At 37.7% G+C, this 23,948-nt stretch overlaps 2 protein-coding genes across 2 annotated transcripts in view; one reads left to right on the top strand and one right to left on the bottom strand.

The window, feature by feature from the left end:
* rbms2a (RNA binding motif, single stranded interacting protein 2a) overlaps positions 1-16,831 on the bottom strand; it is a 46,615-nt gene extending 29,784 nt beyond the window's left edge. Inside the window, exon 1 of the mRNA XM_055185104.2 lies at positions 16,698-16,831. Coding sequence (XP_055041079.1) covers positions 16,698-16,769 — 72 coding nt within the window. The 5' untranslated portion in view covers positions 16,770-16,831. The remainder of the gene's footprint in view (positions 1-16,697) is intronic.
* A 3,312-nt stretch (positions 16,832-20,143) lies between these two features.
* LOC129428189 (uncharacterized) lies at positions 20,144-22,895 on the top strand. Its single transcript, XM_055185124.2, has 3 exons — positions 20,144-20,419; positions 20,504-20,950; positions 21,835-22,895. The coding sequence occupies exons 1-3, from the start codon at positions 20,407-20,409 to the stop codon at positions 22,746-22,748; spliced, it is 1,374 nt and encodes a 457-aa protein (XP_055041099.2). The 5' UTR covers positions 20,144-20,406; the 3' UTR covers positions 22,749-22,895.
* Positions 22,896-23,948: the final 1,053 nt, after the last annotated feature.

Raw genomic sequence — 23,948 nt, 5'->3', positions numbered from 1 at the left:
TGTTTTTCAGATAGTCATGATGTAAACAATCACAGCACTAACAAGTAAACTTAAGCTACAGTATACTGTGTTGAAACACCCTTCACTGGCATTAACACTAATATAAGAGTCTATTTTAAAGCTCACGTAACACATGCTGTTTCTGCATTTCTGATGTTTATCTGGAGTACCTATAGAGTAGTATTACATCCTTTATATCTCTGAAGAGTCTTTAGTTGAATCAGATTTATATAAGAAAGATTAGCTTTACCGAATCTTTCTGATAACGTACAAAAAATTGAAGGAGGAGTTACTACCGCGGGTGGAGCGAGTACGAGTAATGCAACACAATACAACACTTATAACTTATGATTCACTACACGTTCGTGTCATTTATATAATATGCATGCGCATATTTACAACATAAGACAGAAGTCTTACCTTACCGCGTGCAACTCATGACCCGGTTGGCAAAATCCAGCACATCAAACACACACGCAAAACTCTGCTGCTACCCCGGATAATAAACTATATCCATTGTTTCCATAAGGCTGGATTTCTTCTCCTTACATCCAAAAACACACTTCTTCATTCGTGCCATTGTTGAGTTTTGAAATTAAACAAAGCTGTCGCGTGATGTGAATGTTTGTAAGTTCTGGCGTCTCCCGCTGATTGACGGGTGGGCGGGGTTTTCCGGGGGAAGTGCCATATAAAGAAGTGATATGTATAGAAAACCCCTGAAACGTCAGTTGGAACTGTAATTGAAAAACTTTCCGAAACTTGTATGAACCCTGGCGAAGTGCATTCGGCACAGAAATACTCTGTAACATGTCCAACTGCTTTTTTGACACTCTGCCTACGTTTAGCATGAGGAAACAACTCTATAACTGTGTTAATAAGTCAGAACGCTTGAAATACCATTGAACCCCCCTTTTAAAGTAACATTAAAATAACCATATAGTATATGAAGGTAAAATAAATCTTTTACACAAGTCTATTATACAGCAAGTTCAGTGTTAATGAATGCCTTGTAATTTTTCACTTGTTTATTTTACTTGACTTTAGGGCTTTTCAAACATTTGATATGGATGCACTGATTCAGAGATGTTCACAAGTCTCTGAGCTTGAGTCCGAGTCAAGTCTGAAGTCTTTGACCTCGAGTCCAAGTCAAGTCTGAAGTCTTTGAGCTTGAGTCCAAGTCAAGTCTGAAGTCTCTGGGCTCGAGTCCAAGTAAAATCTCAAGTCTCGTTGTAACAAATAAAACTCTAATAACAAATAAAGAAATTATAAACATTTATAAAAAAAAAACAAAGTTGCACATTAAGTAAGGTCTAAAATTAGCATTAGGTACAGAAATTAAATTAAATGGATAATAACACTGTCTTTATTGTACAAATTAAATAGTATTATTATTATTTTTGAGCAATAGAAGTGATTTTCTGTTTGTCTTGGGTTGTTTGATTAACATAAATGACACAGACTTAAGTAGGTTAATTGAGGTTACTGTCTCTTTATTAAGAACAAATAAGCCCAGACTGGTTTCTGACTGGTTTCTTAAGACATAAAAAAAATTATTAGAAAAAGAATACTGTGTTAAACGCGTGCTCAAACACAGGCAGAGGGCGAATTCCAAACAGCGCTTCAGGAAGAAGATGCAGCAGTCGCTTCACATAAAAACGTTACGTTGTTTTTCATTGCTCTATTCAGCAAATGTATGTTAATGGACTACACTACAGTATGACACAAAGTAGCGCAACTCTGGACCTGACTGGAGCTGGACCGGATACACTGAACCGCATGTGCGTACAAAAATCTGCTCACTTGAGCGCCTTTTTGCGGTTAAATTGTTTAACCATTTAAACAATTGCAAGCCATTGAAATACGTTAATGATAAACTTACCCTATTTAAATTGCATATTAATCCGCAAATCGCATGCGAGCCGAACCGCGGATCCGTCACAGCACTACCCAAAGCTTCAGATGAATGCCACAGCAGCGGCTGCCTGCAGGTACAGTCGACATGTATGTTCGCGGCCGCACGCGCGGAGCAGATACGTCAGGTGTTACGTCGTGGGCAGGTTGTAGGTAACGGAGGGAGCTATGACAGCGAGCTCATCAGACGTTTCCTAAAAATAAACATTGTTCACGAGTCGCGCGGCTCGAGTCCGAGTCTGAAGTCTGTGAGGGTCGAGTCTCAAGTCGAGTCTGAAGTCACTGTGTGTGCGACTTAAGTCGCACTCGAGTCCGAGTCTCAAACTCGAGTCCCCATCTCTGCACTGATTGTTCGGCAACCGAAATTATGTGTTCGAAAAAAGCAAAAAACTCATTTTCGGTGTTCGGCTGAACAATGATGTCTTATAAACCAGCGCAGAGTGAGAGATGCGCAAATGCAGCAACCATGTTGGTAAAAGCATTTTAAAGTGTCAGAGAAAGATGCGAAAACATACAGCACTACAGGTTTCATTTATCATTTAAACTCAAGACATCCTGAACACCATGCAGCATATGAGAAAAACACGGCGGCGATCATGGGTATCTGTTGAATGCACTAGAACAGGAGAACGAGAGACTTTAGCTCGTCATTTCATGTCATACTACGACGAAGAGCGTAAGCAGTATGTAATAAAAACTTCTGAAACCAGTAAATACCTACAATGACAAACACGCTTATATTAAACCATGAATAAAATGTTTATTAACAATAAGCTTTTTGTTAAACCGCTTTGTTCCTCTGTCATAGGGCTACACGATTAATCGTTTTTTAAACCGAAATCGCGATTTGGATTGGTGCGATTTTCGAATCGCAAAAGCTGTGATTATTTCGATTCAGTACTATCAAATATAACAATCATCTAGTACGCAGTTTTTGACAGTTCGCTTCATGCGCATTTTACGTTTGATGCAGTTTAAACCAATAGAGGGCATTAACACTGAGGTGCTGACTGAACGTCAGATAACGCCATTGCAGGTCAACTCCACAACAAAGTGTACGGCCATATGATTTCCGCGATGTGGAAAACACGGACAGAATCGCTAAATGCATACAAATGGAATTAACTGCACAACGCGGAATGTCATGGAAGTTGGCAGATTTTCGATTCAGTCATTTTTAAAACCCATTATAACTCATTAATCGGCAAATGAGAGGACAGAAATGTGCGTAAACATTTCCCTTTTGTGTAATGTTGGACTTAAAGAAAGGTGTATATACGTCCGTTTCTCGTCAAGCATCGCAAACAATGACAAGCACCTTATCAGACTATAAGCAGGTTTCATTAAAGCCCGGTGTTGTGTCAAACTCAGTTCCCCCTACACTGTTAAACCTTGCTGTAGATTTCTGGGTAAATAACTGTAAAATTGGCAGTATTTAGCTTTAACATCGGTGAAAGGTATTTTACTGTGATATGAGGTGCAGTTATGCTGCACTAATATTAAACTAATTACTCTTTGAGCAAATTAAGGAAAATAACTGTAATATTATCTGGTAAATTACTGACACACACACACACACACACACACACACACACATCCACAGGTGCAGGTGTCACCAATTTGCCTTGATAAACTTGTTTGTTTGTTTGTTTACTCTGGAACGTGCTGTGTTGAACAATATAATAGTGGATTTGTTTGTTTAAAAGCTGAAAATGGGTCACACAACTATGAGTAAGTAAACTGTTGTGAGTGTCTTTAAAACACATAAAGTTAAGGTTCCAAATAGCTTCCTGATTAGCAGATGAAGTTTTTAGCATCTCCTATCAACGTTAACCCTTGTGCATTATTCAAATTCACTGCCCTTTCGTGTTGTTCGTGGCCAAAAAATGGCCCTAAATGAAACTGTTGTAAAAATTTATCAGATTAATATATATATTTTTTTAATTAATTAATCTGTTAATCAACCTCAATACTGATCAAAATGACGAAATATTTACAAAAATTCCATGATTGTAACTCTTTAAAAAGTTTATAATTGAACTTTCCAAATAAGTATTTGGGAAAAAACACAAAATAAATTTTCAAAATAGTGATTTTGGACTGGATTTTTTAATCCCTTTTCACAGTCTTGGGCATTTCAATGATTAGAAAAAAACATTGACTTTGATGAATGTTTAGTTTTTGTGCAGCATCAGATTTAATTTTTTTTCTTCCTCATTTATGGTTTGTGGTCATTTTTGCCCCATTTACTTCCATTATAACAACATTTTTTGATTGCAAACACCTTATTATCATGCATTTTTGATTGTTGGTGTTTTTTCCTTTTGCAAAGAGGTAAAATTTGTCATTTTTACTGTTCATCACCATGTGGCACCATTAACCCTTTAGTAGGCCTGTGCAAAAAAACAGAGCTTAATTTCTGGTTTCTTCTTGTTAATGCTTGAATTGTAATAATATAAGATGGTCATTTAATTTATGTTGAATTACTGCAGGTTTGGAATAACTTGAGGGTCAACGGTGACTGAGATCTTTTTTTTTTTTTTGAGGGTGGGATTTGACATGATTTTGTTTACCTGAATTTTATTTGATTGCATTGTTTTGGAGTATGATTTTCTTATTTTTGGCTTAACTGTCATCCAGTGGCAGTGTTCTTTGTTTATATTATTGCTTTTTGTTATCTTATCTTATTTTGCCAATTCTACAGAAAATTTGTTCTGTTTAGTTTAATTTTCTGATTACTTGTGTTATGTATTTATCTATTGTCAAGATCCTGCCAAGAAGTCTTGTTTTGTATTTATATCTTGTTATGATGGCAGAGTTCTGGTAGTCCCATGCTCTATGTGGAGGTTAATGGCCTTGTTTATTGGGTCATGTGCCTTCGGTGTCTTGTCTCTTGTCCCCGCCACCTCGTTCTCCTGCTTATTAGTAATCATTGGTTTTCTCCCATCACCTGTTTCCCCTCGTTATCTTGTTTGTTTTTTTCTATATAATGTCCTTATGTCTCTAGTTCTGTGCAGGTTCATTTTGTTTTGTTCTCGTGTTCATGTGGTTATCTAGCAGAGTTATCTTGTCAAGTTTAGTGTTATCTGTATGGTGTTTCAGGACGTGTACCCCCTCGTGGGTTTTGTTATATGTTAGTAAATAAAGTGTTTTCTGTTTTCCCAAATTCGTCTGCGATTGGGTTCATCCGTCCTCTGATCCTGATATCTATTGCCACAGTAATAAAGTGTATTTGTCTTAATATTTTGGGGTTCTTTCTCCATTTTTAATAAAGTAACATAAAAAAGAATCTTTCAAAAGTTTTAGAGTACCACAATGAGTACGGCATTTTATATACTTATACAGTATTATACCTGAAGCATGTGGTACTGTACAGTAAATAACTAAAATCACTGCTGCCAGTTATTGACTGTAATTTCTAACCTACAGTATAAAACTGGCAACATTGTTGCCAGTAAGACACCGTAATGGTACAGAGACAGTAAATTACTGGCAACACTGTTGCCAGTTATTCACTGTATTGTCATAGACACAGTACTATACTGGCAACACTGTTGCCAGTAAGTCACCGTTACAGATGCTGTACAGTAACTAGCTGGCAACAGTGTTGCCAGTAATTTACTCCTAAAAAGCCTGGTAAGGTTTAACAGTGTTTCCCTTTAGTGTAGTGCTTTTATAGCGTTTTCATCACGTTACATTTAGAAAGATTAAAGATTTGAATTGGTTATACTAAAAAGGCATAATATCATGTATTTTATAATACAATTTATTAAATATTTCATACATTTGACAGTTTTCTATTAGGGTATTTCTTTTAAAATATAGCCTGTCTTTTTCTTTTTTTTTCCTTTACTGGTTGTTTTAAAAATGTAATGTTTGCATACATAATTAAATAAATATTATACATATAATATGATTCATACTGTAAAAATAATTGACTTACCATTAAGAACAATACAGATACATTACAGAAATGCACACATATACATCTCAGTAGCCATTAAAACTTTAAAACTATAACGTGATAAAGACGCCATAAAAACACTACACTGGGGGAAAAATAGGGGGGTGATTCTCACGAAAACTTGGTTTGAAAAATGTCAAGCATGAAAATGTAAAAATTGCTTAAATTTCCTTTTTTTCACACCAGACATTAGAAACAAAGTCTGAAGTATATGGGAACATTAATTTAAAAAAGTTTTCTTATCATTTAACACTTTTTGTAACATAATTTCAAAAGTAAGTCCTAAAAAATCTCATTACCGCAACAGTCAGAAAACATCAACACTGTTAGAAAAGCTAATATAATTTCACATTTTTAAAAATGGATTATTAATAGTCATGCACAGTAAATTGAAATTCTGAAATAATATTTATTTTAAATTTAACGGTTTTTTTATTTTGTTTTATTTAGCTCATACACCGCAACACCTTCCACAATTTGCAACTATTTTTTTTTTATATTTTGAAGAAACCTGACACATTTTCAAAATGACATGACAAACCTGAAAGAACATAATTTGGAGATTCTGCACATGCGTTTAAAATCAAAGTATTATGCTTCTATTAATGAAATTAACATTTAATAAGTATCTGTTGCGGTAATGATACATAGGTTTCGGAAATGAGGTTAATTATTTCGGTAATGAGAATACATATACTAGCCTGAGATTTTGTTAAAAACAAATTATAAAGTAGAAAAAACTGAAATATTTACAGCATCATGCGTTGAAGTTCAAAACTGTTTTATTGTGTAGTCTTTGAAAAAAATATTATAGAAAAAACATGAGAACAGGAAGGCCTATATTAATATCCCTTTGTGTCATATTTAAGTCCCCATTTATGCATTTAACATACTGAAATAAGATGGTCTTGATGACATATGCTGCCTACAAATGCGAGCTCTAAAGGCTGCAGCCAATGTCAGCTGGATATCACAAAACATTTGTGTAAATAAGATGAAAAATATTTCCTTGCTGGATATGATTTGGTCTTCTGACCTTTTATCATTCTGTATCTGTTTCCAGTTCTGGGCAGTAGCTTCACTACAAGTAGCGAAGCTATTAGTTTAACTAAATTTTTTCAGTAGCTTAGCTGCTTTCTAAATCAAATAGCTTTTCAGTAGCTTAGCTCTTTTTTTGACCAAGTAGTGAGGTAGCTTCCACACAAGCTACAATTTTCCAAACATTTCTGAAGTCGTCCTGAATTTGAGAATAAGCGCGTCATTTGAATCGACACAGGACGTCGTTTGTTCCGTATTTTCGAGTTGTGCAGCCTTCATTCATACAAAACATTACCACCCGCATTCTGTGAAGACTCGTGCTCTACCTCTGACTGGGTTATGTCACCAAGCTAAGCTAATATAAAAACATGTAATAAATATTACAATTGAAACTATTAAAGAATGTGCTTTGGCGGGCACCTCACAGACTCTGTGTAGGCTACCTGCGGGCCCACGTTGGAGACCCTTCAGGGCAAGGTGTTTTTGAATAAAGGCAGCTCAAACATGCATTTAATTCTGGGAGTAGGATAAGTCCAGCAAACAGCCCCAAAATGTGAAGTACCTAGGCCTACATTATGCTTGTATTGCCTATAATTACCAAAATGATAAATTGAAACTGAATAAATAATTACATAATAAAACTGGTTAAAAATAAATAAGTAGCTTGGATGTAGCAAGCTACTATTGATGTAGCTTAGCTTGCTACATTTCCCAGGGGGGTAACTTCAGTGTAGTGAAGCTTCATTTAATGTGAAGTAACTGGTAGCTTAGCTCACTACATTTTCCAAGTAGCTTGCCCAGCACTGTCTGTTTCCATTAATACGCGAGAGAGAGAGAGGCTGTGTCCGAAAGCTTAGACAGCTGACTTGTTGACTCGCTGCCTTATGAGACAATGACAATGAGAAATGCTTTAGGACAGACTTCAAAGGCAGCAAAATTGAATTCAGGTTAAAATGTAAGCAGCCCTCTCTATGTTCCGGGATGTCGCAAATCTGCTTGTGGTGCGGAGGTCTGATGGACCCACCCAATTCACACGAGCTCTGTGTGCTCTGCTTGGGGCTTCTCCACCTAAAGGCGGCAATTGTTGGCTCAGGGTGTCCCTTATTGTGAGGATCTCCCGATGAAGGTGCTCAGGACCCGGCTCAACATCGCCCTTGGATGTTTCTTACTGCAGTGTCCCACTGCCGGCAAAGAGCCGCAGGTGGTTGTCCTCCCTTCTCTCACCACTTCAGTTTGTCGCCGAGAGCCTGTGTCCTGAACCGGGAGCTGCCATGTCTGTTTCCTTTGGGTTTCCAGCAGAGGAAGATGAGATGTCTCTGAGAGCGTTGGACGGAGACTGGGACCAGGCTCCACGTGGTGCATCAGCCACACAGCCCTCCTTCTACAAGGAACTGGTGCGCATTCTCTTCAAAGCCTTGCAGGACTTGGAGATTGAGTGGAGCACCCCACAAGATCCCCAGAGAAGCAAGCTTGACTTTTGTTTTCTACACTCGGGCCGCCCCGCTGCCGCTCGGAGAAAAGTCACCAAAGCGTGGGCTACCCCTCCCCCCATTTTTTTTCTTAGGTAGGCTACCTGTGTATTCCCCCCATCAAGGACGCTGTGGCTGCTCACCTCTTCCCCTTGTCCACTTCCTTGGATGGTGTGGCACAGCTTTGAGGATAGTGAAGCCTCATGACAGCACACCTGTCCGAAAAAGCATACCCGCGCCGGGAGAGGCTCTGTCTGCATTGCACACTATGGCGATCCTACAGATCTTTTAGGCGCAGGTGCTTAAGGCTCTGGATGAAGGCTGCACGGATCTAAATACCTTCAGGGATCTGAGGATGGCTACGAATTTCACGCTAAGGGCCACGAAGACCACTCATGGTGCTCATGCACAGTCACGCCTGTTTCTCTATCCGGCCTGTTTGGGGACACGGTGGGCACAATTACGGAGCATTTCTCGGAAGCGGTGAAAAGCTCTAAGGCTATGAGCCACTTCCTACCTCACCACCCTGTGTCTCATGGACCAGAACCGGTGGTGCATCGCAAGAGTCCCTGGCACAAATCCTCCAGTATATGATGCAAGAAACCGGGTCCTGGGGGACTGCCGTCCGGAACGAAGCCGTATTCCTGACAAGAGTGCTGTGAAGGAGAGAACGCTGAGCGGCGGAAAAGAATGAGAGTCTCGTTGGATGTCCCCCTGGCTGTTGCGGGCGACACAGGGACTTTATGTTGAAATGTTTGTCTGTTAAATGTAATAAACATTGTTATTTTGTCAAAAACAGAGCATTCTTCTCTTCAGTTGGTTTTGTGTTGCTCGCCCCAGGGCCCGTCCTCACATAAGCGTCTACAACACGCCCCCCCCCCCACTCTCGAACACAACCCACATGCTGCGAAGACAGCGGAAAGGGTTAATGCACAGTCCTAATGAATTGTGCAAAAACCCGCTTTCTGTTACAGCGCCGGGCGCTTATAGGCCATCCTCTCTGGTGTCTGTGACTCACGCACTGCGCAGAAAGGAGGTAGTCTCCCTTTGTCCCTCGCCCCCAGGCAGCAATCTAACGCTGCAGACAGCGCGCGTTGTGCGGTCGCAGGGAGCTGAGATGCTGGCACACATGGGATCCAACTTTGTGGATCTTGTGAAGCAACTGCTGTTGCAGCGCCTAGACGCGTGGCGTGCCATCGCTAGGTTGTCTTTGATACCTGAAAGTGGAAAGAAAGCATTACATTAAATTAGCATGTCTCACAACATTGGAAGAAAAAAATGTATGTACAAATCATAATATATTATAGACTTGTTGCGTTGTGTTGTGTGTGTGTGTGTGTGTCATGTACATATCCTAACACTGTAGTGTGTTTTTTGCTAAATACACCTGCTAGTAATATCTCCAAACCTAACCTCTTTCTCTCCTTCCTTCTGTGCTCCTCGAGCCATTCTGGGTTGTTGTAAAGTTTCTCCCTGAACTTTGTCAAACTGGCCTTTGCTTAAGCTTTTTTCTCACTTGCTGATTGTCTACAATGAAGCATCATAAAGCAAAATATCAACAGTTATTACATTTTAAATTTGTATTAAATTCATAAGATATATTTAAAAGTAATAAACAATATGCTTAAATTCTCATTTCCGAAACAGAAGTTCTCTTTACCGCAACTGCTATTAAATAATTGCGGTATATGAGAATGGTGTTGCGGAGGATGAGGTACCCCAGTATGTTTTGCTAAAAATAGAGAAGCCATGAAGGCTTTGCTCATTTTTTATTCAGTGCATATAATTAGACTTTAATAAAGAACATTTTCATTAAAAAAATGTAAATCAAAATTTTTTCGAAATGTAGAAAACTACCTGTTTCGGTAATGATAATCAAAATGTTGTGTAAGCATTCTGACAAGAGAATATTTCAAATTTAACTGGAAAGATATAAAGAGATGATCTTACCTGGTAGCCATCTTGAAGTAACTGGTCCATGTGCTTGGTCACTCAAAATCAAACTTTATTAAAATTATGTATGTGTGCTTAAACTGTTCTCAAAAAGTGTTGCGGAGGATGAGAACATCAGGCACGGACACTACATTTTCCTAATTTTTCTTCATTATTATTATACATGAATATTCAGTAAATTATTTTTCTGTCATCTAAAGTAGTCTAGCAAAACATCAATTTATTTTTTTTCTAAATATTTTTGTGTTAATTTGTTTAAATTGCAACATAACGCATGTTCAAACATAGCCGGACGCATTGCGGTAATGAGAATTTAAGCAGAAAATTAGATAAAATTGACAAATTGTATATTCTTATGTTAAAATCACACATTGTGCAAGCTAGAACACAGTATTGTGTTAATTTTGATGCTTTTTAATATTACTATATTACACATTTTATAGCTAAAATCATTAGTGCCGTGGTGTTTCAATGGTTTCGTGAGAATCACCCACGGGGAACATAGGGGGAACAGACTTCGACACAACACCGGAACACAGCAGACGAAAGAGGTACAGTATACTTTCTTGCACACGCACATCCGCACCGCTTTGAAAGTATATTTACATGCATGAAGGTTCATGAAGCGCGCACACAGCAAGTAGTCAGCACACGCGTGATCACTAAACTTAAGTTTTCCTTCTTGTCTAATTGAACATAAACAGCTGGATGTTTATCGGTACATTAAAGCAGAGCAGTTTTAAAGCTGTCTTATGTCTTAAAGTGACAGACAGTAACCTGGTGCTTTCTGTGTCAGAAATGTTTATTACACACCAAAAATTAAAATCTTATAAATCTAAAAGCTTCTGCAGCTCCACATTTAAAATCATACAGTGAGGACTGTGCAGTGTTTTATTTGTATTTTTTGCTTATGTTAAATCATAGATTCTAATAACTAATATATTTACATTTATTACAGATGCCTGAAAAGTAAAACAAGATGATTATAGTCTTTTGATTAAAAGAAAAAACTAAACATTTGCTTGTCAGAAGCATTGTAGTAGTGACAGCCAAAATACATTGGCCTATAGCCCTATATGTTATTTAAAAAAAAAACTTTCAATACATTTTTGTTAAACTGTATTTTGTTTAATGTTCTTAGATTTAAAAAAAAAAGTGTCTGCAGAAGAGCAAAGCCTTGCAGACACCTTGGTACAATGTTTAAGAAGTCTTAAATAAACAGTAGCACAGCATCTTTCTTTGGTGCTATTAAAACCACCACAACAAACCTGGATGTAGCTTTTTTATTATATACCAATGAATCGCTAGCCGGGTAATACCATCCTCTGCTATTTTGCTTCGCTTCATAGACAGAGTCTGGCTGGGCATAATTGACAATCGTTTTCCTTCTCGTGGGAGGGGCTTGTCTGAAGTTTAAAATCATTGGTCTAAACGTAAGCCAATCACACATAACATTTGGATATGATGTGCTTTATGCGCCGGATCAGCCGCATCGAATCTCTGCTGTAAAATACACGTATGATGTGAAAACAAACCCATCGAGCGAAATTCCAGAGTTAACATGGCTATGAACGACTTTTGCCGATTATGTAAAGTAAATCGGGCCAGAGCTAGTTGAACACTATCCTTACGGTGGCTTTCCACTCACGTCTAACGGGAGGAACGCCCATCTCTCCTCTCAAACTCTTCCACCAGACAACCATAACCATATGTAAATTAAATCTTCCTACCTTATTTTCTGGTTAATCAGGAATGTCACCAAAGAATGCTTGCCCACGCGTCCTCCACCATTAACTGTGAACAATATAATTCCCTTCCATGATTTCTCGATCGTTGTGCACGTCAAGCTGTGCTGCACACAGTTTCTCGCTGACGATCGGTAAAGTTGATAAATTAAACTTTTCCAAAAACTTGTCGGGAGTAGGGCAACAACATAATCTCCATTCAAATGTTTAACAAACACTTTTCTTGTTCGGGTTTAAGTTGGCAAGTGCCGGTTCTCCACAACAGAGCAAATAGCTTTCTCTGTCTCCATGTCCACAACTACAACCGTGATTCGGCGTTTAGCGTCTACGTCACGGCTCTCAGCCCGCCCTATGTTCGTTGATTGGACGGTCGTTTTGAGACCGGAGGAAAACGGTTTGAATGGGAGGTATCTCAGACTGAGTACAGAAGCTTAATGAAATTTAGAGGAAGTACGAAGTCTGACGTAGTCAGGCTAATGAATCGCACTTTAAATCGCGAATCGCAATTTTGAGCAGAAAAATCGTAATTAGATTGTTTCTCCGAATCGTGCAGCCCTACTCTGTCATTCTCCTTTCAATCTTGAATCGTCGTCTCTCTCTCTCTCTCTCTCTCTCTCTCTCTCTCTCTCTCTCTCTCTCTCTCTCTCTCTCTCTCTCTCTCTCTCTCTCTCTCTCTTTACTGCGTGTCCGCTGCTCAACATACAGTGCTATGTAAGCGTTGTTGCAAGTTTCTTTAGGCATAATAATTTATAAGTTATTTGCATTTTGTGCGGGAATAGATCGGATTAATATCTGTTAAGCCAAGGCTCATTTATCTGGTCGAATGTAAATGAAACAGTTTGGTTGTTCTGTATTTGTCCTTAGGCTGAGTGCTTCATTTTGTTCAGCTTTGGCCAAGAATTTGTCTTACAGTGCATCCCTATCTATTTATTTCAAATGGCCTGTGTTTCGGACACAAATCATATGAATATACCTTTGAAAGGAACTGTATTAAAAAAAGGGCTCAATGGCATTTTACTCGGCTCGTATGCTCTCGTATTGCTTGCTCCCATGGAATTGAGATTAAACAAGATGACTTGCCGATCTGCGCAGCTCTGTATGAAGTCCATGGAATCCAAATTAAGCTATAATGCTTGCAGTCTGAACGCAGTCTTTGATTCAGTCCATCTAGTGTTTTGTTTTGAAAATATTTGTTTTATTTAGGTAACAATCACACTGCAAAGGTTCGGGAGTGACAGCCACATTTAAATAACCCTAAATTTCCCTTAAATAATTTCTGTATAATGTGATAATTGACACAGAACCAATGCAACGTTCTGAGTGTGTGATGAGATCTTACGAGATTAAAAAGAAAAGCGCTGTGTCCCTGACTGACCAGCTAATCCGTACTAGGGATCCAACAATACACTTAGTTCACTGGTCAATACAATTTTCGGTTCTTGTCCGCGGTTTTCGTTTCGGTTCTGATGCCTTGGTCTATTAAAGTGTTTTTTTTTTTTATTCTGTGCTTAGGTAACAGGAACAGTGAGATGTTAAGAAGCAAAAATATTGGTTTTAATTGCAGTTCTCTTTATTTTATGTAAATGGGGAACATGTGAATTCATTACATTACATTAATTGGCCATTTAATATACCTGTACTTAGTAAATTAAACTTTACACTGTAAATGAAGGCTATACCTTACTGCACTACTGTTAAGACCAACATCATGCTGTCTGTGTAGAAACCAAAAATGCGTTCCTCAATCAAGATTACTGGTGGGATTTATTTTAGCATCATGCACATTCTCTTCTTGAGTTGAACTTTTTCAACTTGCGCGGAAGACGTGTTTGAGGCACATAACGCGCGTATGCATCAATAACAAGCCCAATTTGCGTCATTGTCCCACGCGAATTTGCATCTTTACGTTGTATGTAATCTACACGCGCAAATAATTAACCCACACCCACTTCGCAGTGGGAGGGATTATAGGTGTGTCGTTATATTTGCGCTGCTGCATACTGCTGTGACATCATACAAGTGAGAGCGTTGTTGTAAATTCCCATTTATTTATTTCTCAGTCCGCCACAAAATTAAAATTGGCCACCACAAATAGATGTTTGCTGATCGCGTTTATCACTAACATTACCTCTGTCTTACATGACAGTTTCTGTTCAAACACACTTGGCGTCAGTAGTTGACGCACCTCGCTGAGCCTCATTAAAGTTGCGTTTAAGCATAAATAATGCTGACGTGCTTGTCGGAAATGTTCTGCCACAAACTGCAAGTCTGGAAAAAAATTTGTATGGTGTCCCTGATTCTCAACCTGTGGATGTTTTTCATCGCTAAAAGGGAGTTTGTGAACTTATAGGAGAGCAAAGATGACATGTTTGCTTGAGTGCAAGCTGAGGTAAAGCTAATCTTTACATTACAGTATAGCGATGACGCGTAGTGACGATTCTCTCAGACCAATCAGTGATCTACTGTGTTTTCGCGTCACGTTTGGTATCAGCTTGGGTCGCTTGGAACCCCAACCGAGGTGGTACAAAAAAAAGTATCAGGTACTACGTACTGCACCCAATGAAAAAGCTCCCAAAAGTAAACCGACCCGACCCAAACTAAACCAAACCTTGGGGTACTATGCAATGGAAATACGCAATAATAGCGGCAGTGGTTCAGTGGTTCATGTAGGTTGTTTACAAATCAGAAGGTTGGTGGTTCAATCCCCGGCTCCACCTGACCAAGTGTCAAGGGGTCCTTGAGCAAGACTCCTAAGCTGCTCCAAACGAGCTGGATGGTGCCTTGCATGGCGGACACCACCGTTGGTGTGTGAATCTGAGGCAATATGTAAAGTGCTTTTGATGGCCATTGGATTTACAAAAAAATGCAGCCTTTGCAGAAACAACAAAGTGGACAAACATGGCTCATCTGAAATGTATGCACTAGGTGCTACATGAAGAACAAACAATGATGTAAAGTCCAGTATTAAATCAAGAGTCAGTATTTAATGAATTTAATCATTAAGTTAAAAGTTAATCAAGTTAAACATTGAGGTAAAAACTAACCTAACCCTATGTATTTCAGTGACAAAACCAACAGAAAATAAAAGTAAACAGTTTTACTTTCGTTTTTCATTTCACATAAAACCAGACATTTAATTGCAAAAGCATGATGGAAAGGCTATCTGGTCAAAAAAATAAAAAAAAGTACAGCTTGGTTTCCTTCATATAAATCCTAAATACTTGGATCGCAGAGTCAGACTGAATGTTAAAGAAACAGATAAAGCTTTGGCTGTAAGGTTCCAACTGTTGTATTATAACAATATAATAATAAGTACAATAGACAAAAAAACTCTGCAATTAAAATATAATATAATTGAAATAATACCCCATGCCCTTTATGACACTTAACACTTCAGAGCAAATGGATGGTGACTGACCCTAATTACTGTCAGTCTGTCAAGTATTTATCCGTGACGTCATGTTCTCTCTGTCCGCGACTGCCCATTGTGACGCACTTACTGCGTCATCGGCCACCTCCCTATCTGTAGTGACCTTCCACGAGTTTACAGACACAATCAAAACACAATATGTGCATGCAGAAACACCCTAAAACTGCAGGCAGGTGTTGATAACATTTTAACTGGGGTTAGATGTTATATTGAAACACCATAAGCAAATTAAATGTAGAATATCTATAAATAGTCACTTGAAACAAATCTAATAAAAAGCCGCTTTACTAAATGTAACGGTTTAAAAATATAAATGTCTGTTCTCTTGTTTATTCAATAATGGTGCATCTTAAATAGTATATTTTAGGCTACATACGGAAAAAATCCAAGAGACGTTCAGTTTGTGGTGTATTTAATCAACAGTTCTGCATTTGATGAAGTCTTGAACTTCTTTGAAACAATGAAAATTCACATCCTGAATTATGTAACCATTTAACCCCTGCATCTACACAGCTGTGACGCGCCAAGAACGCTCCAGTTAAACGGTATAGGATCCGTCATGGTCCTATGTTGCGCGCTTACGGCGTTGCGTTACTTGCTTTACTTGCTTGAAAACTTAATCGCTTTAGTGGCTACTATAACAAACATGGACGATCACGAGAGGCGTAAAACATCTACTTATTACATTCGCTGATCTCTATTTCTTTCCATTTTACTACTTGAAATAAAAGCGTGCCGTTGTGGGTTTTTTTTCTGAGAGGTGGGGCGTTTCATTCTCCAAACCCTAAAAACTTTCGCCCATTCTCTTCGATTCCCAAGCAGGATAGGACAGCGTACGCACATCTTAGTTTGCAAGCCCTTCTCCACTGTACGCTTATCTACTGTCCTTTTAGTAGTCTCCCACAATATTGTATTCCGTAAACGTGTGTGTCAATGTGTCTAAAAAGTCCCCAATGATGACGACGTTTGTATTATTACCAAAAACTCACAAACGCCTACATTCCCATCAAACCCAAGCATATCCCGACCTGATTTTAAACACTGCACCAGATCCTACATCCAGATACAGAGACGACAGAAAACTGAAGTTTATTTGTCAAGGGCACTGCAGCTTACACTCGTGAACATAACAGCGACTGTTCTTGTAAAGCAACAGTCAAACATAAAAAAGCCCACATTCGCGTTACCTTCTTGCTGTTTCTGCTACTGTATCCGTTATATGGGTTGATTCCCGTCCTCGGCGGCACGGAGAGAAGCATTTTTCTCAGCGCCGTGTCCGGAGCTGCGAGTGTGACGTCAGCGAGGGGAAGTTCAGCCCGGGATCGAGTCCCGCCGTCGCCAGGACTGAAGCGCTACTGTCTGTTTTCAACTCTGCCCGGGTCCTAGCGCCACATTCACAACCGGCATACATTGTGTTATTCCTACATATTGATTTCTCTCTCGTTATTATGCATTTTGACACCGAGATGTTTCTCAAATGATTCCTCAGTAATCCCACATGAAAGATGAGCTCTCAACTGTCCCAAACTGTGCTCCAAATCATATTGATCTATCAAATATTGTGACTGGAATTAAAGTTCAGAGATATTAATATACAAACAGATAATACATTTAAATAATCTATTCTATCGATTTAGTGCACTTTAAAGGGGATAGGGAGCGGTTTCATTTTTAGCTAAAAAATGTTAGCTTTTAAAGTCATAAAGATAGGAACAGGAAAGAGATGATTATGATCAGATTAAGAATACAAGCAAAAAACATTTTTACACAATGTTGTATTTTGGTTGTAAAGGGAATATTGCAGCACAACGTAAAAACCTACGGACACACTAAATGTAAAATATTTTTTAAAATACCTAATTGGTACATTTTCTTTAAGAAGTCAAAAAACGTAATGCCTGCACTACGAAAACAAAACCAGACTAAAATGCAACATTTGTGAGACCTTTTTGTTTAGTGTTAAAATAACGTAATTATAATGTCGGAATAACCCAGGTAACAGAAAAAAGTTCTAAGAATGTTCCCTGAAAGTTCCAAAGGTTCCCAAAAACGTTCTGCCAACGTAAAAAGTGTCCAGTTTTCTTGAAGTTTTAAGAACGTTTTTGTTTTGTCTCAATGTTAGAGGAATGTTACATTTTACCATTTTTAAACGTTATGACAATGTCATGTTTTAATGTTCACACAATGTTTAAAACAACAACTGTTTATTATATTGACTTGTTTAATTGTTATGTAAATGATAGAGAAACATTGCATTTTATTATTTTATAAAACATTATTTCTGAATGTTCAGTAAATATATTGCTGTAGAAAACACAATTCACTTATTATGTTTAGATGTTGATAATTTGTTTCATTTTAAGTCGCCATTATTGTGATTAGTGTTTGTTTTAGTTGGACTCTTGACTTTTTGTTTGCTTGTTTTTTTCTGGTTGTTTTAACTTTGTGTTGATACACCACATTTGTTATGAACATGTGAAGTTAATAAGATAATTCTGTGGTGGTTGGTACATATTGGCAAACAACATCACCTGGTTAGTTTACTAATCAAAAGTTTAATTTCTGTCGATAGTGTAAATGAGCACATTCACAGCAGTTTGTCATTAAGGAGTTTTAGAAACTTTGGACAAAAAATACCTGCTGAATATTTGGGATGCACAAACATCAAGAATCAGAGTATGAATCTCAACCATGGTGACAAATAAAATTGTAAAAAAAATCCATTATTTATCCATGCTGCTGCAGTGCATGCTGGGAATTCTGAATGAAATTTGTAATTTGTTGATACTTAGCATGCATTGCAGCATGAAGTTTTTCATTTAATTGTCACCATGGTTGAGATTCATACTCTGATTCATGTTTGTGTGTCCCAATTGTACAGCAGATATTTTTTGTCCAAAGTTTCTAAAACTCCTTAATGACAAAGTGCTGTGAAAATGCTGGACCTCAAACTTTATTGACAGAAAACAAACTTTTGATAAGTAAATGAATTAGATGATGATTTTTTAACATTATGTACCAACCACCACAGAATTACACTATTAACTTTACATGTTCATAATAAATGTGGTGAATTAACACAACCAGGGAAAAAACTAGCAAGCAAAATGTCAAGAGTCAAGAGTCCAACTAAAACAAACACTAATCACAATAATGGTGACATAAAATGAAACAAAACATCAACATCTAAACCTAATAAGTGAATTGTGTTTTCTACAGCAATATTTTTACAGAACATTCAAAAAATAATGTTTTATAAAATAATAAAATCCAATGTTTCTCTATAATTTACATAACAATCAAACAATAAACAGTTGTTGTTTTGAACATTGTGTGAGCGTTGAAGCATGACATTGTCATAACATTTAAAAATGGTAAAATGTAACATTCCTCTAATGTTGAGACAACACACAAACGTTCTTAGAATGTCTAGAAAACTGGACGCTTTTTGCGTTGGCGGAGTGTTTTTGGGGGCCTTGGGAGCTTTCAGGGAGCGTTCTTACAACTTTTTTCTGTTAGCTGTGAAGACGTTTAAAGAATGTCATGACCATACCAAAATACAACCAGTGCATACATTGGTGGAAATGTATCTCAACTTTATTAATAGTGTTTTGTTTTATAATGGTAGGCAGGGCTGGACTGGTAATCGGGCATACCGGTGATTTTCATGGTGGGCCGACATACATTTTAAGTATAACAACACCTGGTTGTATGGTCATGATGTTTTTAAATGCTTTATTCAAAAGTGGTTAGTTGAACACCTGAAAAAAACTTCTCACAAATGTTGCATTTTGGTCTGGTTTTGTTTTCATAGTGAACACCCTCCTAACAAAAACAATAAAACCATTACAGAAAATTCTAATGGTTTCCATTAAAATACCAGAAGGAACCTTTAGCTTTTCCCATTAAAACCATTACACTGTAGTGTGTTTTGGGCCATATTCCATTAGAACCAATACATAGAACCAATAGAACCAATACATAGAACCAATAGGAATCAGTGGTGTAGTGCAGGGTATACGCAGGTATACGGAGTATACCCACCTCTTTATTTGATGGCATGGGGTATACCCACTTCTACTGGGGGCATAAAGTAAGAGTATACCCACTTCTCCAGACACCACTACACCACTGGGACCAATACATACCATTAGAGACCAACAAAAACCAATACACTGACTGTAGTGTGTTTTGGGCCATATTCCATTAGAACCAATACAATTCCCAATAAATCATTAGAATTTCTGTAATGGTTGTATTGTTTTTTTTTCAGCAGGGCAGATCTGCGTTTTTATTACCTAAAGAAAACCAATTACAATGTTTTTAAAAACGTCCTTTTTGTTTATATTTAGGGTGTGGTATTTAAAAGTTGTGCTGCAACATTACCTAATTACAATGAAAATACCATGTTGTGAAAAGTTGTAAAAACTTTTGTGTTTGTATTTTTAATCTGATCATAATCTCTTTGTCCTTCGATGTCCTTATGCCTTTAAAAGCTTGATGTTTTGTCTTTATTCTTCAGCAATTATTTTCCCATCGCTTCTTTTAATTTTGTCCTTAGTTTATGATTTCTAGCCTTTCCAGTACAGCAGGAGGCGCTGCAGCTCTTTAGTCCGCACTCACTAAAGAAAGAAAGAAAGAAAGAAAGAAAGAGCGCGCGTGTGTTGTGTTTGTGTTTCCTCAGTGTTTTTCTCTCTTGCGTGTTTCATTGAGTGTAAACAGAGTCTTGTCTCTGTGTATTTAAGTGTTGAGACGTTGATGATGTATGTGCTGTAAATCAGTAGGAACTGATCTGTCCATGCTGGATATATTGATGATTTCATCACAGAAATCTCTCAGCTGAAGAAAGTTGTGGCGTTACTGGAGACAAAGCTGAGGTCAAGAGGAGATTTAGCAATGAAACGAGAGGGTTGTACAGCTTAAACATCATTTATCTGAATCAGACAACATCAAATAATTTCTAATCTCACTGTCTCATGTGATGTGTTGTCAGGATGTGGATTGTGTGGATCTTCAGTGTATGTGACTGATGATGGGAGTCTGGATTCAGTGTGGATGAGCAGGGATCAGAGCCGCACACCACAGCCACTGCTGGACTCTAGACTCTCTGAAGAGAAATCCAGACACAAACAGGACTCCGATCTCAGTCTGACTTTACTCTGTTATACTGAGTCAAAGCCCACAGACACTCAGGACACTACAGTGTGTGACAGTAAACAGAGCTTACAGGAGGATCAAACCTCCACAGAGTCTCTGGATTCTGTCTGTAACGCTGGAGAACAGCAGCAGATCCTGCAGACCAAACTGAAGATGTGTTCAGTTAAACTCATCGACTGCACGAACCTCATGATGAAGATTAAAACTGAACCCATAGAAATAAAAACTGAACCTACAGAAGAGGAAGATCGCACAGAGGAAGATGATGATTTTATTCCATCAGGTATGTCTCCTTAATTATTGTTGTGTTTTTAACATTTAACTGTCATGTGAGCACCTGTTTTGGGTTTTTCAATCACAAACTCACTAATCAAAAGACCAAGAAATGTAAGTACTAAAATGTAGGATATCTTTAATACTTATCGAGCAAGAGACATGTAGACATAAAGGGTTAGTTCACCCCAAAATGAAAATTTTATCATAAATCGCTTACCCCTGTGTCGTTCTAAACCCCCAAGTGCTTCGATTGTCTTAGAACACATTTTTACATATTTTTGATGAAATCCCTAAGGTTTTTGTCTGTCCCATTGACAATTGTTAGTTTCACAATTCTTTTTTCCAGAAAACAATGAAGGACATTGCCAAAAAGGTCCATCAGTCTATCAATAAAAATATTATGAAGTTACAAGAAAACTTTTGTACACAGAGAAACCAAAACAAATTATTTTATTCAATAATTTGTTCTCTTCATTAGTTGTTCTTGAGCAGACTACGACACGTCCCCTGCTGATGTAGTTGCCAATGTTTTTTGTTTTTATCTGCTTTTTTATTTAAGCGATTATGCAAATATTGTAAGCAATACTTAAACAACCCGTATAAATGCACAATTTACTTGCCAGTATATCCAAATGCTGCCATATCCACAATAAATAAATAAATAAACCCACATGACCATTGTTTTCATGATCGATCATCGATGCCACGTTCGAGTACTTAAGCAATCAAGTACTCGTGCCCATCCCTAGACCCAGCTGTAATAACAGGACGGACACCCGTCTTCTGTCTAAATGTGTGAATCTAGAAAAATATACAAAATCTCAATTCTTCATCATTCTTTGTGCAAATAATAGTGAAAAGACAATTTTTATTGTTTCGTGTTTCTTTCAGATGTGAAGAGTGATTCATGTTTGGATATAGAAATAACGTCCTCAACATCAAAAGAGCGACTGACAGCACAAACTCTTTCCTGCATCACCTGTGGAAAGACATTCAGCTCACAGAGACATTTAGAGAGACATGAGAGAAAACACACAGAAGAGAAACTCTTCACCAGATCTGAGATCAGCTTTACTACCTTACAAGAGAAGAAACTTCATTCAGAAGAGCAGAGAGAGAAGAAGCAGCAGTTTCACTGTGAGGAGTGTGGGAAGATGTGTGGCTCTTCCTGTAAACTAAAAATTCACATGAGGACACACAGTGGTGAAAAGCCTTTCTACTGTACTGAATGTGGAAATTACTTTAAAACCAAAGACAATCTTAAAGTTCACCAGAGACTTCATACAGGTGAAAAACTTTTCAAATGCTCTCAGTGTGACATGACCTTTGCTCAGCCAGGTTACTTAAAAGCCCATCAGAGAGTTCATACTGGAGAGAAACCTCATCACTGTAGTGTTTGTGGGAGGAGTTTTGGTCAGCGGGCTACATTACTTAATCACAAGAGAATTCATACAGGTGAAAAACCTTTTAAATGCTCTCAGTGTGACATGACGTTTGCTCAGTCAGGTTCCTTAAAAGCCCATCAGAGAGTTCATACTGGAGAGAAACCTTTCGTCTGCTCTCAATGTGGAAAGAACTTCACTAATTCATCTCAATTAATAGTTCATCAGAGAGTTCATACTGGAGAAAAACCTCATCACTGTAGTGCCTGTGGGAAAAGTTTTAGACAAGGGGGTACATTACTAAATCACAAGAGAATTCATACAGGTGAAAAACCTTACAAATGCTCTCAGTGTGACATGACGTTTGCTCAGTCAGGTTCCTTAAAATTCCATCAGAGAGTTCATACTGAAGAGAAACCTTAACACTGTAATGTTGGTGGGAAGAGTTAATCAACAGTCAAACTTTGTAAAGCACCAATGACCTTAATAAAGGTTATGACACCAAAAACTTGTATAAAGTTTTAAATATTGTTAAAAAACAATCAATTAAATGATAAACTAACAATTAAATTATCTTCTCAGAAGATTATTTAAAGGGGACATATTATGAGATTTTTTTTAAGATGTAAACTAAGTCTAAAATAGGTCTGAGCAAAAGTGTGCCGTCTTGGGTGTGTCATTCAAAATGCAAATGAGCGGATGAAGCGCAACCACTGACCACAACGATGGTGGCCCGCTGCAACCGAAACTCAATTGTGCTGTGAATCATTTTCTCTCTCTCGCCCTCTCTCCCCACCAAATGGTTGCGCTGTGGTTGGATAGTGCAGACAAAGGGGGCGGTATTACCTTATTCTGACATCACAATAAGGGCCAAATTACAATGACCCATTTTTCACATTCTTGCAGAAAATGGCTCACCAAAACCAAGCCACTGGGTCGATCCTTTCAACATTTTCTAGGTTGATAGAAGCACCGGGGACACAATTATAGCACTTAAACATGGAAAAAGTCAGATTTTCATAATATGTCCCCTTTAAGTAATAACTAACAAAACAAATAATCAAATTATGAGCAATATCGCAACAGAAAAAACATGCAAATGAAATAAAACAGTGCTGCTTCAGTTTTTTCAGATTGATTTACTGTATTATACAGGACGAAATATGACTTAAAGCTCTTATATTTCAAACCTTTTAGAGTTTTATTTTAGGTTATGATGTCCTTAAAGGGATAGTTCACGCAAAAATTAAATTTCTGTCATCATTTACTCGTGCTCTGGTTGTTACAAACCTGTATAAATGTCTTTGTTCTGATGAACATGAATCCAGCTAACAGAAAAAAGTTCTAAGAACGTTCCCTGAAAGGGTGATTCTCACAAAAAACTTGGTTTTAAAAATGTCAAGCATGAAAATGTAAAAATTGCTTAAATTTACTTTTTTTCCCACCAGACATTGAAAAACAAAGTCTGGAGTAAATGGGAACATTAATTTAAAAACTTTTACTTATCATTTAACACTTTTTGTAACATAATTTAAAAAATTAGTCCTAAAAAATCTCATTACCGCAACAGTCAGAAAACATCAACACTGACATATTTTCAAAATGACATGACAAACCTGAAAG

Source organism: Misgurnus anguillicaudatus, chromosome 14, assembly GCF_027580225.2.
Source record: "Misgurnus anguillicaudatus chromosome 14, ASM2758022v2, whole genome shotgun sequence".
Classification (NCBI taxonomy): Eukaryota; Metazoa; Chordata; class Actinopteri; order Cypriniformes; family Cobitidae; genus Misgurnus; species Misgurnus anguillicaudatus.
Note: the sequence above shows the minus strand (reverse complement) of the source record. Positions and strands in the feature narration are given on the sequence as shown.

Bases quoted from the DNA above. Each gene is read 5' to 3' on its own strand.
- LOC129428189 (XM_055185124.2), top strand. The intron at 20,951-21,834 runs GTATGTCTCCTT...TGTTTCTTTCAG, and splicing joins TGATGATTTTATTCCATCAG to ATGTGAAGAGTGATTCATGT.